The sequence below is a fragment of the Egretta garzetta genome, unplaced genomic scaffold (assembly GCF_000687185.1).
Source record: "Egretta garzetta isolate BGI_Z169 unplaced genomic scaffold, ASM68718v1 scaffold25, whole genome shotgun sequence".
NCBI classification, from domain to species: Eukaryota; Metazoa; Chordata; class Aves; order Pelecaniformes; family Ardeidae; genus Egretta; species Egretta garzetta.
In genome coordinates, this window is record NW_009259800.1 from 1,293,450 (window position 1) to 1,308,251 (window position 14,802).

The 14,802-nt window shown below is 37.6% G+C and overlaps 1 protein-coding gene across 1 annotated transcript in view; it reads left to right on the forward strand.

Moving 5' to 3' along the window:
• EP400 (E1A binding protein p400) overlaps positions 1-14,801 on the forward strand; it is a gene marked incomplete at its 3' end in the record, with an annotated part of 41,166 nt that extends 26,365 nt beyond the window's left edge. Inside the window, exons 25-47 of the mRNA XM_035895364.1 lie at positions 1,196-1,275; positions 2,090-2,388; positions 3,123-3,325; positions 3,422-3,591; positions 3,809-4,005; positions 4,479-4,590; positions 5,288-5,431; positions 5,743-5,901; positions 6,186-6,269; positions 6,851-6,982; positions 7,102-7,146; positions 7,254-7,407; positions 7,844-8,085; positions 8,716-8,889; positions 9,131-9,178; positions 10,206-10,342; positions 10,903-10,959; positions 11,080-11,158; positions 11,734-11,934; positions 12,983-13,028; positions 13,120-13,229; positions 13,943-14,147; positions 14,662-14,801. Coding sequence (XP_035751257.1) covers positions 1,196-1,275; positions 2,090-2,388; positions 3,123-3,325; positions 3,422-3,591; positions 3,809-4,005; positions 4,479-4,590; positions 5,288-5,431; positions 5,743-5,901; positions 6,186-6,269; positions 6,851-6,982; positions 7,102-7,146; positions 7,254-7,407; positions 7,844-8,085; positions 8,716-8,889; positions 9,131-9,178; positions 10,206-10,342; positions 10,903-10,959; positions 11,080-11,158; positions 11,734-11,934; positions 12,983-13,028; positions 13,120-13,229; positions 13,943-14,147; positions 14,662-14,801 — 3,218 coding nt within the window. The remainder of the gene's footprint in view (positions 1-1,195; positions 1,276-2,089; positions 2,389-3,122; positions 3,326-3,421; positions 3,592-3,808; positions 4,006-4,478; positions 4,591-5,287; positions 5,432-5,742; positions 5,902-6,185; positions 6,270-6,850; positions 6,983-7,101; positions 7,147-7,253; positions 7,408-7,843; positions 8,086-8,715; positions 8,890-9,130; positions 9,179-10,205; positions 10,343-10,902; positions 10,960-11,079; positions 11,159-11,733; positions 11,935-12,982; positions 13,029-13,119; positions 13,230-13,942; positions 14,148-14,661) is intronic.
• Between the last annotated feature and the right edge of the window lies 1 nt (position 14,802).

The following is a 14,802-nucleotide window of genomic DNA, read 5'->3' on the forward strand; positions in this document are numbered from 1 at the left end:
TAGCTCTGATTACATTACAGGTACTCCTAATGTGGCCACAGTTCAGAATGAAAATTGATGTAAGATTTCTACCAAAATTTACATGTTACTACTCTCATGGTGGTAAAAGGAGAGCTCCATTAAAAGCAATAATAACTAAAGTACTGTTTCCAATTGGTAAAAGAAAACATTATTTTGGCTGTTCATCTTTGGAGGAAGATGTAAAGCATATTGAAAATACTCATTTTGACTTTCTGGATTTTGGATAAAATGCCAAATAAATCACATTGCTTTGGGTGATCGGAAACTATCATTGCTGGGCTTATGTGTAGCTGTGTAGTAAAATTGGATTTATACTGACTATCTATATTAGCTTGTTTGTAATAAAAATGCAGAAAGGCAAAGCTTACACCTCTACAGACTCCTTGGAGTCTATTTTTCTTAATGTAAGGGCTAGCACCTGCTTGTTAACTTGAATGTAATTCTTCATGGGCGTATTGACTCGCCACTAAATACAGTTTCACAGTGACTAGTGGAGGGTTGTGCTGCTTTTCTAGTGCAAATAATTAGTGCTGATGAGTGATGCATTTTGGCTGAGATAGAAACCTATGTATCCTATCAAGAAAATAACGACTACACAGTGTCTGTAGTCTGCTAGTACATAGGGGTATTACTGTAGTTTCAATTAGTTTACTTGTGTGTAGTGTTCTCGTAGGGTGGTTAGCTGCCTGGGAAAACATCTGCTAACAGCTGGATTCACAAGAATGCTACTGTCAGATTCCATCATACAGTTTCATCAACTTGTAGATATACTGAATTCATATGTTTTCTGAAGAATTTTAGATGATTTATTTAGGATAAATTAGAATATCTTTTCCCGATTTAAAGTATAACATCTAAATGTTAATACCTATCACTCTAAATGTGACATTTTGAATAAACTACGAATGCAGCAGGTATTTGTGCAAAGCAAAGTAAAATTCCATTGATCTGTCTTGGATTTTTCTGAAAACAGTTGGTGTAAATATCTGTCAGATATCTGATGTGTAACAAAGTACAAATTTGCAATACCCAATGGACACGTAGACTAAAACTTTGTCTGCAATTATGATGTGTTACAGCTATGAAATGTCTCCTTATTGAAAATAATAAATGAAACCAATCTTCAGAAGAATAAATATATAAACACAAGGTTTATCCTCAGTTTGTATTCCAGGTAGAACTCCAGTTACTAATTTGTCATCTGGTGACATGGGAGCAGCGTTAAAACCAGGACCTACACATGGACAATCGCAGGTACTTAATTTTTATTTTCTTACGGAAACACAACTTTTCAGGATTGGTAGTCGTAATAGCCATGTAGTAGTCAGAAGCTACAATTTACAAGGCTGGAATTAACTAAGAACTTTGATGATTACAAATTAGGTAAAAAGCCCAACTTTTGTCAGTGTTGACATATCTGATGCATTTTCATCTATAATCCGTAGTTTAAAATAAATTCTGGTCTATAAAAGCAGCTAAGACCTTTCTTGTGCTGTGATAGCAGACAGGTTCTTATAACTGCAGTATTTCATAATTATGTAGTAATGCATAAATAAAGGAAACCTAAGATTTTCTGCATGTTTTGAACACAAAGGCAATTGGGCAAATTTTTATAGATTTTCAATCTTAACAAGCTTTTAGAAAAGATACTCAAGAGACCTATAAAGCATAGGGAAACATGAAGTATATGTTAAACTGTGCAAGAACCTGCACCTTATCAGTATTAATGTGTTAACTGAAATGTCCCAAATACAAATGGTAATTTTTTTTTTATTTCCAAAACTATGAAAATGTACTTTAAAAAAAGCAAGAAAATAGTAAACTAAGATAGAATTGACTCTTTAATATGAATTGAATTTAGCTGTAGTCTTCACAAATTTTAATTGAAATTTATACCTGTTGTGATTGGTCCAAGTAGTTGTTCTAATCTAGGATGGTGGTGGTGTAAAGCACCAGGTACTCTGAGTCCGATAGCTTCATTCTAAAGAAATTCAAATTCCTAAGTGATTGTGATGAGCAGCAAATATTTTGGGTTTGTTTTTTTTTTTTTCAACTTTTCTTGGCAAAGGAAACATACGAAGAAAAGAACCGGCTTTTGAAGGAGCGCCTGGACAGAATATTTTCTGGCAATGAGCGCCGTTGTTCACGGGCCCCAATGTATGGCAGAGACTTGCTGAGTGTTTGTTCTTTGACTGGTGAAAGAAAACCCTCTCAGCTGTCTTCTAATGAAGACAACAGTTGGAGGTGGGCTGGGTTTGTGAACTGTTGCCTTTCTTCAAGTGCCTCTGAAGGCCCAAGTAATCCATTGCAAGAAATGATCCTGACTTTGGTTCAGCAACAAGAATCTCTAAAGGATGTTGTTAACAGGTAATGTGTGACTCTGCCTTGTAAGCCTTTACCACTTAGTTATTTCTTAAACACTCCTTTTCAGAAAAGCCTTAGGACCTTGTTTCTGTTCATGAGCTTGTTTGGTTTAGACTGATTTATTTAGCAGTAAAGATGTGCAGTATGAACATAAAAATAACAGTCACTTCTGTTTCTTTTAGGATCTTTATAATAAGAGTTTTCAGTGCCTCATTCCTAATTTCAAGCCCAAATTCAGCTGACCATACTTCAGCTTACATTCTTATGCTTTGGATTTATTTCTGAGTAGGTACCTCTTGGACCCAGCCCACAAGAGTTAAGACACAGAGATGCAGGCAGATGCTAGTTTAGCTTAAGCTGACAGTGGATTGTGTGCAGAGCAATAGCTGTAGTTTTCTAGAAATATGCAATGCAACCAGAACAACTCAAATCTTCTTTGAATTGCTTTTAATAAGTTTGGTATGATGGCTGTTTCTTGTGTTTGAGCTCCAGTGACTGAATGCAGTGGTCACAGTGCAAACACCTTAACAGAAGCTATCATCAAAGCAGACAACACAAAATGATAAAGGGAGATAGGGAATGTTAACACTTTGAAGGTATGCAGCACTCATTAAGTCACTTTAACAAAGTGGTTAGATATTGGTGTAAAATTACATGGTTGACAGGCTGAAAATTATTGCATCATTTTGTATGTAACTTTTTAAACTGGTATTCCCTTGTTTTGGTGCTTTTCACAGGGCTCTCTTCATATTGCCTGCTGCGGTTGCTGCTCCCCCATGTTTGTATGTAGCAAATCCTCCACCTTCATACAGTCACAGATTGAAACTCCTTAAGCACAGTCTTAAGCAGAAGGCAGCTCCACACTTGCATCAGTTGCAACAGATTACAACTCCTCACTTGCTACAGTTCCCTGACCTCCGGCTGGTGCAGTATGACTCAGGTAAAGGAGGGCATTTGGTGATAACATTTCAGTAACTTCCTGAATGGAATTTCTATATAAAACCATTATCGTTTTTTTTTTTTGTTTGAAATACAGGTAAATTAGAAGCTCTTGCTGTCTTGCTTCAAAAGTTGAAATCTGAAGGGCGCCGCGTACTGATTTTGTCACAGATGATTCTGATGTTGGACATACTGGAATTGTTCCTGAATTTCCATTTCCTCACGTTTGTGAGGATTGATGAATATGCTAACCATGAACAACGGCAGGTAAGTTTGCCCTAACAGTTGTCCACTGGTACAGCAATCTATGCTGCTTGGGATTTTATATGCTACAGCAGGAGAAGGAAGTTTGCCTTGTTTCTTAGTCATTTTGAACCACTTGAGTTGTTTTTGTCTGTTTTTAATTAGGCTGTAGTGAATTTGGTTTGGTATTTTGTTTTGGTGTATGGTTTACTTACTCCTTGCTTTTATTCCATTTATGTAGGAGCTGATGAAAATTTTCAACAAAGACAAGCGCATTTTCTGTGCCATCCTTTCCTCTCACAGTCGTTCCACTGGAGTCAATCTTGTTGAGGCAGACACCGTTGTGTTCTATGACAATGATCTAAACCCAGTGATGGATGCAAAAGCTCAGGAATGGTGTGACAGAATTGGGAGATGTAAAGATATCCATATATACAGGTGATGGTTACAGATCAAAGACCGGTCTTTAACATGCTTTAAGGTTAATTCAGATAGTGCTCCTCTATATGATCTGAAATAAAGTGGAAACGGTGCTGAAAACTTCACCTCACTTCAATAAAAAAGATGCCAGGTTATGATATGAAACTGTGATCTTAACACCAAATTAATGATTCATACCTGCATGGGTTTTGTCTGTTAGTTTACATGGAATTTTTTAAGTGAGGTGTGGTTTGTGGTTGTTTTTTTTTTTTAATTATACTAATTGTTGAAAGAAGACTTTAAAGTAGAGGTGGTAATATGTGTTTTGTTCTGGGCCTGTACCAGAACTAAAAAAAGAAACCCCACAAACCACAACATTTTAGGAGTTCAGTGTTATTCTCTAAGGGCAACTTCTCTTTTTGTTTCTGAAAGCTTTTTTGGAAACGACTTACCAGATTTCTTTTCTATTCTTTTTCCTTTTTTTTTTTTAGGCTTGTCAGTGGTAATTCTGTAGAAGAGAAGCTTTTGAAAAATGGCACAAAGGACTTGATCAGAGAAGTAGCTGCTCAGGGAAATGACTATTCAATGGCCTTTTTAACACAGGTAAGTTAATATTCAAAGTATGTTCAAACACCTGCAGTGTTGCAGTGTTTAATAAACTCAAGCATCTGTGTTGCAGTGTTTAATAACAGTTTAGTAGAAATCTGTTTGGGCTAGAATTGATAGGTAAGCATATATAATTTCATGATTGCTTGGACCCTAGGTGTTAGGGACACATTCTACCAAATACTGTCCATCTGCTTTTGTTCCGTTACTTTCATAGTGACACACCGGCATCACCTATGTGACAGTATATTCTGGTTTCTTGCACCCTGCTGCAAAATTCTGCAGAACTTGTAAGGGTGAAGGTTTCAACAACTTTAAAAATAGGAAATAGTATTTAGTGAGAGAGGCTCTCAGTTGCTGCTCTGAAGATGTAGAAGACAGTGACAGCACTGGTGAAGCTTGTCCAGCCCCTTCTGGCACTCCTAATATGGTGGTGCAGGATGAGGTGGTGGGCATATTCTATTCTGTAGCCTTACAAGAGAAAATTACAGAAGAGAAAATGGACAATTTTCCAGAAAGCATAGATAAAAGTTTATTTTTTCTTTAGTCAGTCCATAGTTTATAAGGTCATTTGAACCTGAGCTAATTCAGTTATATAAAAAATAGAATGGTCCTGAAAAATTGAATGTACTTCTATCTTTTTTTTTAAAAAAAAAAATCATTTATTTATTTATTTTTATTTCTACTTACCAAGCAAACGATTCAGGAATTGTTTGAGGTTCATTCTCCTATGGAGGATTCTGGATTTAGAGTGAAAGCAGAAGAATTTGTAGTACTTTCTCAAGAGCCATCTCCAGCAGAAAATATTTCAGCTAAAGTTGCAAGACCATTCATAGAGGTAATTATTAACACTTACATTAAAAATACAGCTGTGCAACATTAGTGTTAAACAGCTGCCTTATCTTTTTTTAATTTGGGTAAATTCTGTCAATCTCTCTTTCTGGTAGTTTTATGGGTTTTTTTGTCATTTTCCTTGTAACAAAACTTCCAAAAGCCCACAGCTGAGCTGTATACTTTCTGGGGACTGCTTCTCTTGCCTCAACAGAGACTTGTTCCAGAAATGTGTGTTGGATTTCAGTGAACTTCTTATGGGGTTTCTTTCCATATTTTTGAAGTCTTCGTTCTTTTTAACATATGTCTTTCTGAAAGGCCCTCAACAGTATTGAACAAGAGGATGAGGAGTCAAATGATTACATACAAGAAATAGGACCCGAGTCAAGCATTGAACCTTTAATCTCAGAGCTCTGCGAGACAAAATACAAAGAAGAGCCCTCACAGCTGCAGGAGTTAGTTGCTGTTGTGGATCAGGTACTATGACTTCCCATGAATATTTGGTTAAAAAGTAATGTTTAGTTCAAATATTTTGATTTCTTTGCAGTCTGGCCTTAAAACAACTTTGTTGGTTATAGGATTGACACTCCCATTAAATGGGTGGGAGATCTACTGACTTAAGATGTTAAGCCATTGGAGAGGGAAATGAGTTTTAAGGAGAACGTTGATACACTCTCCTTCAGTTAACTTTTTTGGTATCCTCAATATCCTTTTATTATCCTCAATGCTAACTTTTTTTTTTCCTTGCTACATTCTCTCAGCTGACTCCAATTGAGAAGTATGCTTTGAATTATTTAGAGCTCTTCCACGTTTCAGTTGATGAGAGTGAGCCACGGTTGAATGAGGTAAAACAACAAATATTTCTTTTCTATGTTGTTCTGTCACAGTATGTATGAGCAGGGTTATGTTTTCAGTGTGAAGTGGAAGTTTTCCAATGACGTGGAATGTATTGGAGGCACTTCTGAGATCTTCTCTTGCTGTACTTCATGAACACTGGAATGCCTTAGAGCTTATTATTTTGGGATTCTCTTGGTTTAAGCAGGTTAATTTCTTTTTTATAAAATGGGAACGACATTCTTCAGCACAGCTCAGCAAATATTTGTTGTACTCCATTGAAAGTGGGGGGGAAAAATGCATTTATTTCAGTGCGCCTGCTTATTTGGGTAAAGGAGCTGTGTTCTGGTTGTCTTCGTGGTTTAACTGAAATTCTCATTTGCTTTATTTTGAGGGCTTAAAGACCCTCAACAGAGACCATAAAATCTCTTCTAAATGATTGTGAAAGTATCTGTTAAGAAATAGCTATAAGATTTCTGTGCGTGTAAAGTGTCAAAGTTCAAAAAATTTGTCCATAAAAATACAAATCGATAACTTTTAATCCAGTGTCTGTTACTGCATAAAGTTTATAAGGAGTCTGGCTTTCATCTAGGTGGAATTGAGAACTGCAAAGAAAGCATGGGAAGTCCAGCATATGAAGGAGTTGAAGGAAAAAGAGCAAAAAATGCTTTGGGAGGATGAAGAGGAACTGCTAACGTACACTCGGGAGGATGCGTACAACAAAGTATGATCCTGATTAGTCTTGTTTTTCTAAAGAGTGTATTTCTTAAGTTATTCTGAGAATACCTTTTCCTTCAGGGTTCAGTTACATCATTTGAACTGTATTCTCTTTTTGCTGTGTAGGAATATGTCTATGAAGGTCCAGATGGACAAACTGAAATAATGCCAGTAAGTAAAAGTGACACTAGGCAACCTAAATAGGCTTCTTATTTTCTGAAACATAAAGATCCGTGGAGAGTTAATATTGCAGTAACTACAAATTCTGTTCTGTGCAGCTTTGGACTCCTCCCACTCCACCTCAGGACGACAATGATATCTACATTGATTCTGTTATGTGCCTGATGTATGATACCACCCCTATTCCAGAATCAAAGTTGCCTCCAGTGTATGTCAGGAAGGAACGTAAACGACACAAAACAGATCCATCTGGTAAATGTTTGTTCAAAACTGTTCTGAGATTTATTGCTGAAAGTTAAAAAAAATCAGGGGATTTTTCATACCTCCTACATGTCTAGTGCAGTAAAGATCAAATTTGCAGGTTTGAAGAGATGAAAATTCTTGTCTCACCGAGGTCTTGAAGCAATAGAATCACTGGATGCCCCAGTTCTTATGGCATGTCTTTCTATTTAGACATATAAGTGTTTTTAAAGAGACAATTTTAGAAATCGGGCATTCTGCTATGTGAGTTAGGTCAAGACTGATCTTACTTCATAGCAGGCTCTATTTGGTTACTGACAGTACACTTTCAGGAGGCAGCAGGGAGTACTCTGTACACATGTAAGAGCATTTTGCAGCTATAAATAGCAGAAGAATCAAAGAATGATAGTAACTATTTACCAAGAATTTTTTTTTTTTTTCCTGTTAGCTGCAGGTAGGAAGAAGAAGCAACGTCATGGAGAGACAGTTATTCCACCTCGTTCACTTTTTGATCGAGCAACTCCAGGAATGTTGAAAATGCGCCGAGAGGGCAAAGAGCAAAAGAAAAACATCTTATTGAAACAACAAACGCAGTTTGCAAAGCCTTTGCCGACTCTTGTCAAACCAGCTGCTGAGGCTGGACAGGATAATCCAGAGTGGTTGATTAGTGAAGACTGGGCACTTCTGCAGGTCAGATGATACCTGCACTTTCTGCTGTTATTATTTATTTTATTTTTGCTTCTAATTTCAGAAATGGCTTTTTCTGCACTTTATCTTTTCAAGGCTATTTCTCATTCTTAGTGGCTAGTTTGGCATTTTGCTGACATAACTCAGAACAGATTGCCTATCATTCGTGTTCCCCTAAGGATGGATTAAAGGTTAAATGACAGAATGGGTGATTAAGTCCCATTTTTGTTGTAGAGACCACTTACTGTTACGTTCCACGTTAGTTGTGCTGGCTGAACATTAGATAATGCAGCTAAAGTTCTCCCCACCTTTGAGAAGAGAGCAGCACTTGAATGTCAGCTCTCTGTTCCTCTTATACCAATTTCCCAAGTGTTTTCTTGCACATCAGTCTGCATAATACGTAACGGTTGGACTTAATGATCTTAAAGGTCTTTTCCAACCTAAACAATTCTATGATTCTATGAATAGCATTTTATGCTTATTTATTCTCTCTGAATGTAGGAGAACCCATAGCCTGAGCCCTAAGCTATCTGTATCGCTGTAGTAATAGTGTGTGGGCACACACGGTTGAGGGTGGGTTTGGAAGACTGGAATTATTTGTCATCTGAAGTTTTTGTACTTTATCTATTGTAGGCAGTGAAGCAGCTGCTGGAGCTTCCTTTAAATCTTGCTGTTGTATCGCCAGCACACACTCCCAATTGGGACCTTGTTAGTGATGTTGTTAACTCATGCAGCAGAGTCTATCGCTCACCAAAACAATGCCGAAACAGATACGAAAATGTCATTATTCCAAGGGAAGAGGGAAAGGTGAGTTTACATAGAATGATGCGTCTTTTTTTACCTTAAGTTTCTAGTTTTTTTTTCCTTATCTCCGTAAACACTTGTTTTTTGTTAAATGTTTCAACAGTGTAAATAAATAACTTTTAAAAGATTATAAAATTATCCTCATCAGGATTTCCACTTATTTTATGTGATTTCTTTGAAAAGAAAAAGCACCTGAACAAAATCTTCCACAAAAGATCATCTAACTTTCCTTCTTATTTTACAGCTAATGTACGAAGCTAATCCTAAAAAGAAGACAAAAAGTATTTATAAGGTGTGCATTGGTATTCTTTCAAAATCAAATCTAGACACTGTGGTATTTAGCAGCAATGGAGGTGGGCAGATAATTCATATGAGATCCATGTTGAGTGCTCATTGAGTTTTGAAACATCAATTAAAATTCCAAATTTATTTTTCCTTTCTTTGTTGATACAGTGGATTGACACCAGACTTCAGCTTTTGGATTTGGTAGATAAATTTTAAATCATGCAAGGAGTTTTTGATTTCACTTAAACTGTAGTGGGTATTTTTCCACCTAACAACCACCATGTAACTTATCCTGATTATTACGATGGTACTTAAGATCTGTAAGAATGTACTTCATGCTAGGGTCTAAGTGGATTACAGATATATAGGGAATTTAATGCTTGAAGCACCGTTTAGTAAACAAGGATGATAGTATGCTACAGAAATAAAAATAAATTCCATGATTATAAACAACTTCTTCCAAGCCATACAGCAATTTAGTGACAGAACTGGGCAGAGAATCTAGAACTTCTGACTGTAGTCCCATTCTCTGACTAATAAGCAGGTTTGTCCCTGACTGGCAGTTTCTGCTTAGGAGAAGCCAAGTGTTAGAATGGCATGGTGTGTTGGATGTTAACCTAGCTTTGTTGAGAGAGCAGTGCAGTGATGGTTTTATTATGTTATGTGTGCGCTATGCATAACTATAAACTAATGGGCTCTTGGTTTGGGTACTGAATTAAACTTGCAAAATCTAAACTAAAGCAAAGATTTTTTTTTTTTTTTTTTCAAATTAGAGTTTGCCATTTTGTATGTCCCCAAGTGCTGATGCCAGTGTGACCGTGAGAACTGCTCATTATTTTGCTCTTTCTTTATACATTTCCCATAGAGTTTTGTGTAACAGTAAGTTATCAGTGACACGAGGCAGAAACCAGTCTGTGATAGATATGTTGGAGTACGTTTTTAAATAATCTACAAGTGCACCATGTGTTTATACATAGACAAAACACTATGTCGGTGTGTTTGCAATTGAAAATTGGTTTGTTTTCATTTTTTAGACTAAAAACAGTCGCCCACTTCGTACCAATCAGATCTATGCTCAAGATGAGGGTGCCACCCACACACAACTTTATACTAATCATTTTGAGATGATGAAAATGATTGCAGGGAAAAGAAGTCCACCTATCAAACCTCTGTAAGTTTAACTGGGATCATTCCATCTCCCTGTCACCCCGGATCTCCTGGAAACTGTATTCGGAATTGCTCTTGCAACTGAGAGTCATTTTACGCTCTGTTTCAAACTGCTGTTTTGTTTCTCTGTTCTTGGTCTCTTCCCTTGCGTCCTGGCCTTCTGTTATTGGAACACCTTCATATTTCATGTGTTTGGGTTAGCTCATACTCACTGCATGAATTTGTTTTTGAGTGATTAAGAGCAGAAGAGCAGTTAGTTGTTTTTTGTTTAATCTACTTTATAAACTACACTTTCCATTTGCCTGAGTTGTAAACATTTTGATGTCTGTGCTGTTTAGTAGTGCATTGTTTTCTATGCATATTCCTGCAGTAACTTTTTCTGTATTCATGTAATATTTACTCTGAGTCTTTCTTAAAATGTCTATCTGTATGCAGGCTCCAGTACTGGTGGGAATATCATGAAAAATTCACCAAAACGGCGGTGTCATCCACTAAAACATGTGAAATTAAATACTTTTTTTGAGTTTTTTCTGTCTCCAGTAATACAGTTTTGCTCAATTTCAGACTTGGCATGAATCCTTTCCAGAAGAATCCAAAGCATGCATCAGTGCTTGCAGAAAGGTGAGCACTTTCTGTCTGAAAGGAGTTACGAATTGCATAGAAGTGCTTTTTTATTTTCTTTTTTAACTTTCTGTTATTTATTTTTAACGATTGTGTGGTTTGTCTTACCATTCTTTCTAGTGGAATCAATTATGATAAGCCACTTCCTCCAATTCAAGTTGCATCCCTCCGAGCAGAACGTATTGCAAAAGAGAAAAAGGTACAGTCTCCATCTCAGCTGTACATATGGCTGCAGTAATTAAAAAATTAGACAACAGAGGAAGTACGAGAAAAGCTGCCTGCTGGGAGAAGTTTGGTGGTGCAGTAGGTGTTATGGGCAGCTGCAAATTGTTCACGTACTAGGGTTTAGATATGCAAGGTCCAAAGTAGAACCTTTCCTTGGGCCTGTATGTCACACTCATACTCACAGAAGCATCTTTTTGGAAAACATGCTAAAACCTTGTAAAAATCTTGTTTTATTTTTGACTGTTCTGTAGCCTCCTTTCTTATGTTACTCAGAAAAAGATACTTGCCCTTGCTTGTTCATGGTGAATTGCTTGTTGTGCTATGCTCCAAGCTATACAACCATGACTGTAGCTTGTAGTTTGAAACTATTTAGGTCATGTAACTTAGAGTTACAGTGAAGACAGATTTGTATACTGTCTTCTGCACACATATAAATTACAGGCTTACAATTAAAGGGGTTTTGTTTGTTGTTTTGTTTTTTTAAAAATACATCCTGGTCGTTACGTGCACTGTTTTGAAGACTATGAAGCTCACACTTTGATTTCCTAGGCTTTGGCTGAACAGCAGAGGGCACAGCAACAGGCAGGTCCGCAGCCTCAGCAGCAGCAAGCTGGCCAGCAGCAAGCTCAGCAACCAGCTGTCCAGCAAGCGCAAGCCCAACCTCAGCCGCAGGCTCAGGCACAGGTAGTTCAGCAGCCACAGGCAGTAGTGCAGACTGCAGTAACTACTGTGGCCAACACAGCAGTATTGGTAAGAAAGGGAGAGCTTGGTGCCTCTGATGTAGTAACTTCAGTTCTTCTGTGTGTACCGTATTTGTGTGTTTTACTTTCTCTGGCAAGTGTGAATTTTAGTTCAGTGTAGTAAGATAAAAACTTTTTCTTTCTTTCTTTTTTTTTTTTTTTTTTCCTGAGTATGCTGGGCATTTTTGCTCATTTATTAAGACTGTGTTCATACCATTATAGCAATAGGTCTTGGCATTCTGAGGTGGAAAAACACCATATCCTTTGCAAAGATTTGTTGCCTTTTTCAGTTTAGACTTTAATTTAATCAAAGTCTGAGCAGACACATTTACACAGTCAGTGAGCAGTGTTATATAGAGAACTTAGACAATTAAAGAGAATGTAGCTGTAAAAGCTACTCTGTTAAAGTAGCTTAAAAAACAAAGCTTTATTAACCTTTGTAAGGCGAGTGGAACGTTGCATCCTACAGGACCTATCATGGTTGTTTTATTGCAAATCTGTGCAAAGTTTTCATGGCTTCCTTAAATCTAGAGTCTGTTTTAATGAGTCTGATGACAGGTCTGGGGCTTTTGTTTTTGGAGCCAGTCCAGTTTGCATACTAATGTGTGCAGGCAGCAGTGATTTTATTTTGCTTGTTGAAGGGCAAGAATACTACAGGTTTTACAGAAAGAGACAGAGGATGGGTTCTGACCCATAAGTGTTGCTGTGTATCTGCTGCTCAGTGATGTTCACGTACAAGTGGTTGTCTGTGGTGCGCCAGAGTAATGTATTGCTCCCTTCTTCTGCTAACAAGGATGTCAAACGACCAGTATTTACCAAACATTTGACTGGTCTCCAATTGCTCATTAGTGTGGCAGAATCCCAATATATACATCAGTTGTTGTTGAGATGTAAAATGAATGAACTGCTGCAGAAGTATCTGTGCATTTTACTGCATTTTTCTTATTCTGTCACTTCTGGACTACAGCGTTGTGTTAAACAGCGTAGTAGCGTAAGAGCTATATTCAGTTTTCTTTTATCGTTTTTCTGAACTGTTACCTCAATTGTCTTCTAAATAGGCGGGCACAATCAAAACAGCAGTTACGGGGACAAGTATACAGACTGGTAAGAAGACTTTATAATTAGGCATTGGAGATGATAGGACGTTTGGATTTTCATTTTTAGAATCTCACATTTAATCCTGGCTTGCTTTCAGCTACAGTGAGTGGAAATGTCATAGTGAATACTGTTGCTGGAGTCCCTGCTGCTACCTTCCAGCCCATCAATAAACGTCTGGCTTCACCTGTTATACCTGGAACATTGGCTGTGAGTAGATCGCATCACTAGTTGTGTCCCTGGACTGATCTTGGTTGCATGTTTTATCAGTGTATCTGTTTTCTTCTTTAGCTTTCTGTGTTATCAGAAACTCTGCTTCTTGCACATTTCATGTGCATTCTGTGATTCTGTATCAAACCACTCTTCCCTTACCAAAATGTCAGAACACACTGGAACGGTTTATCAGAAAAAAGTGCCTAATAGGCAGTACTGTTAAAAATAGTTCATAGATGAGTGCTGTCATAGGCAATGTGTCATTATCATTTCCAGCCTGTAACTGTTTTGTGCTTTGTTAATTATGACTTTTATTATTATTTCAATGGTGTAAGGCTGTGGAAGATAAGGCAAAAAATGGAAAGGCAGTAAAATCAAATTTCTGTAAATGTAGTTACGGGTTTGGTGATCGGCCTGTTTGAAAAAGATTTAACCAGATGCCGATTATGAGATGTGTCCTTTGGGATGACAGGGTTAGGTTAAAGGTTGGACTCGATGATCTTAAAGGTCTTTTCCAACCAAAGTGATTCTATGATTCTAACAGATAGGTGTGTTGAAAGCTTTGGACCTTCTTTGCTTTTGCAGTGCTTTTGCACTGTTGATGCTTGTTTCTAAAATTTCCAGAAGGAAATTCTAAAGTTTCCAGAAGGTTCCATAGCCTTATATCAGGTATGGAAACTGTGAGAAATAATGACTTTGTTCCTTTTCAGACTTCGGGAGGCACTGCAACTGCACAAGTGGTACATACCCAGCAGCGAACTGCGGCAGCTCCTGCTGCTTCCACAGAACTGGTGACTATAGCATCTACCCAGGGAGTTCGTGCAGTAACATCAGTGACAGCATCAGCAGTTGTAACTACAAACTTAACACCTGTGCAGACCCAGACAAGATCTTTGGTGACTCAAGTTACACCAGGTAATAATTTTGTGTTTAGGGATTTTTTCCAAGGGTACATAAAGGGCCCCAGAATTTCTGCAGGTTGCTTGACGACCATAGCTCCACAATATTGAAAGTCTGGATTTGTTGGCAGCACAATTAAACGGTGCTATCATTTTTTAACTTGCTTTATCATTGGTGCTCAGATTACATATTTGTCCAGTATTTCTGGATACAGTGTTGCAGTAGAGAGCTGCTTGGCCCCTAGGCATTACAATTAAAAATGATTATTAATAATCCAGCAGTAAAATATTAGAATTGACTGGCTCACTGTTCACAATCGTCATTGTGAAGAAAGGAGCATATATTTTATTATTTACTCTGCTTTTACATCATGTTTGTGCTAATGCGTTGTTATTTGTAGTTAGTCCACAAACTGTGCTGGAGCAGAAAATATGCATTTAACAGCTTGGCTTTTCAGGTGAAATCAGTGAATTTAAACTGAATCTTGAAAATCTTTCTTCAGAGCATTTTGTTTTTTCTTTATTCACAGCTACACCAACAGTCCAGCTGTCCGGCAAAACAATCACCCCTGCTCACTTCCAGCTTCTGAGGCAGCAGCAGCAGCAGGCTGCTCAGGTGCAGGTCCCACAGATTCAGGCTCAGGCACAAGCCCAGTCTCCAGCTCAGCTGA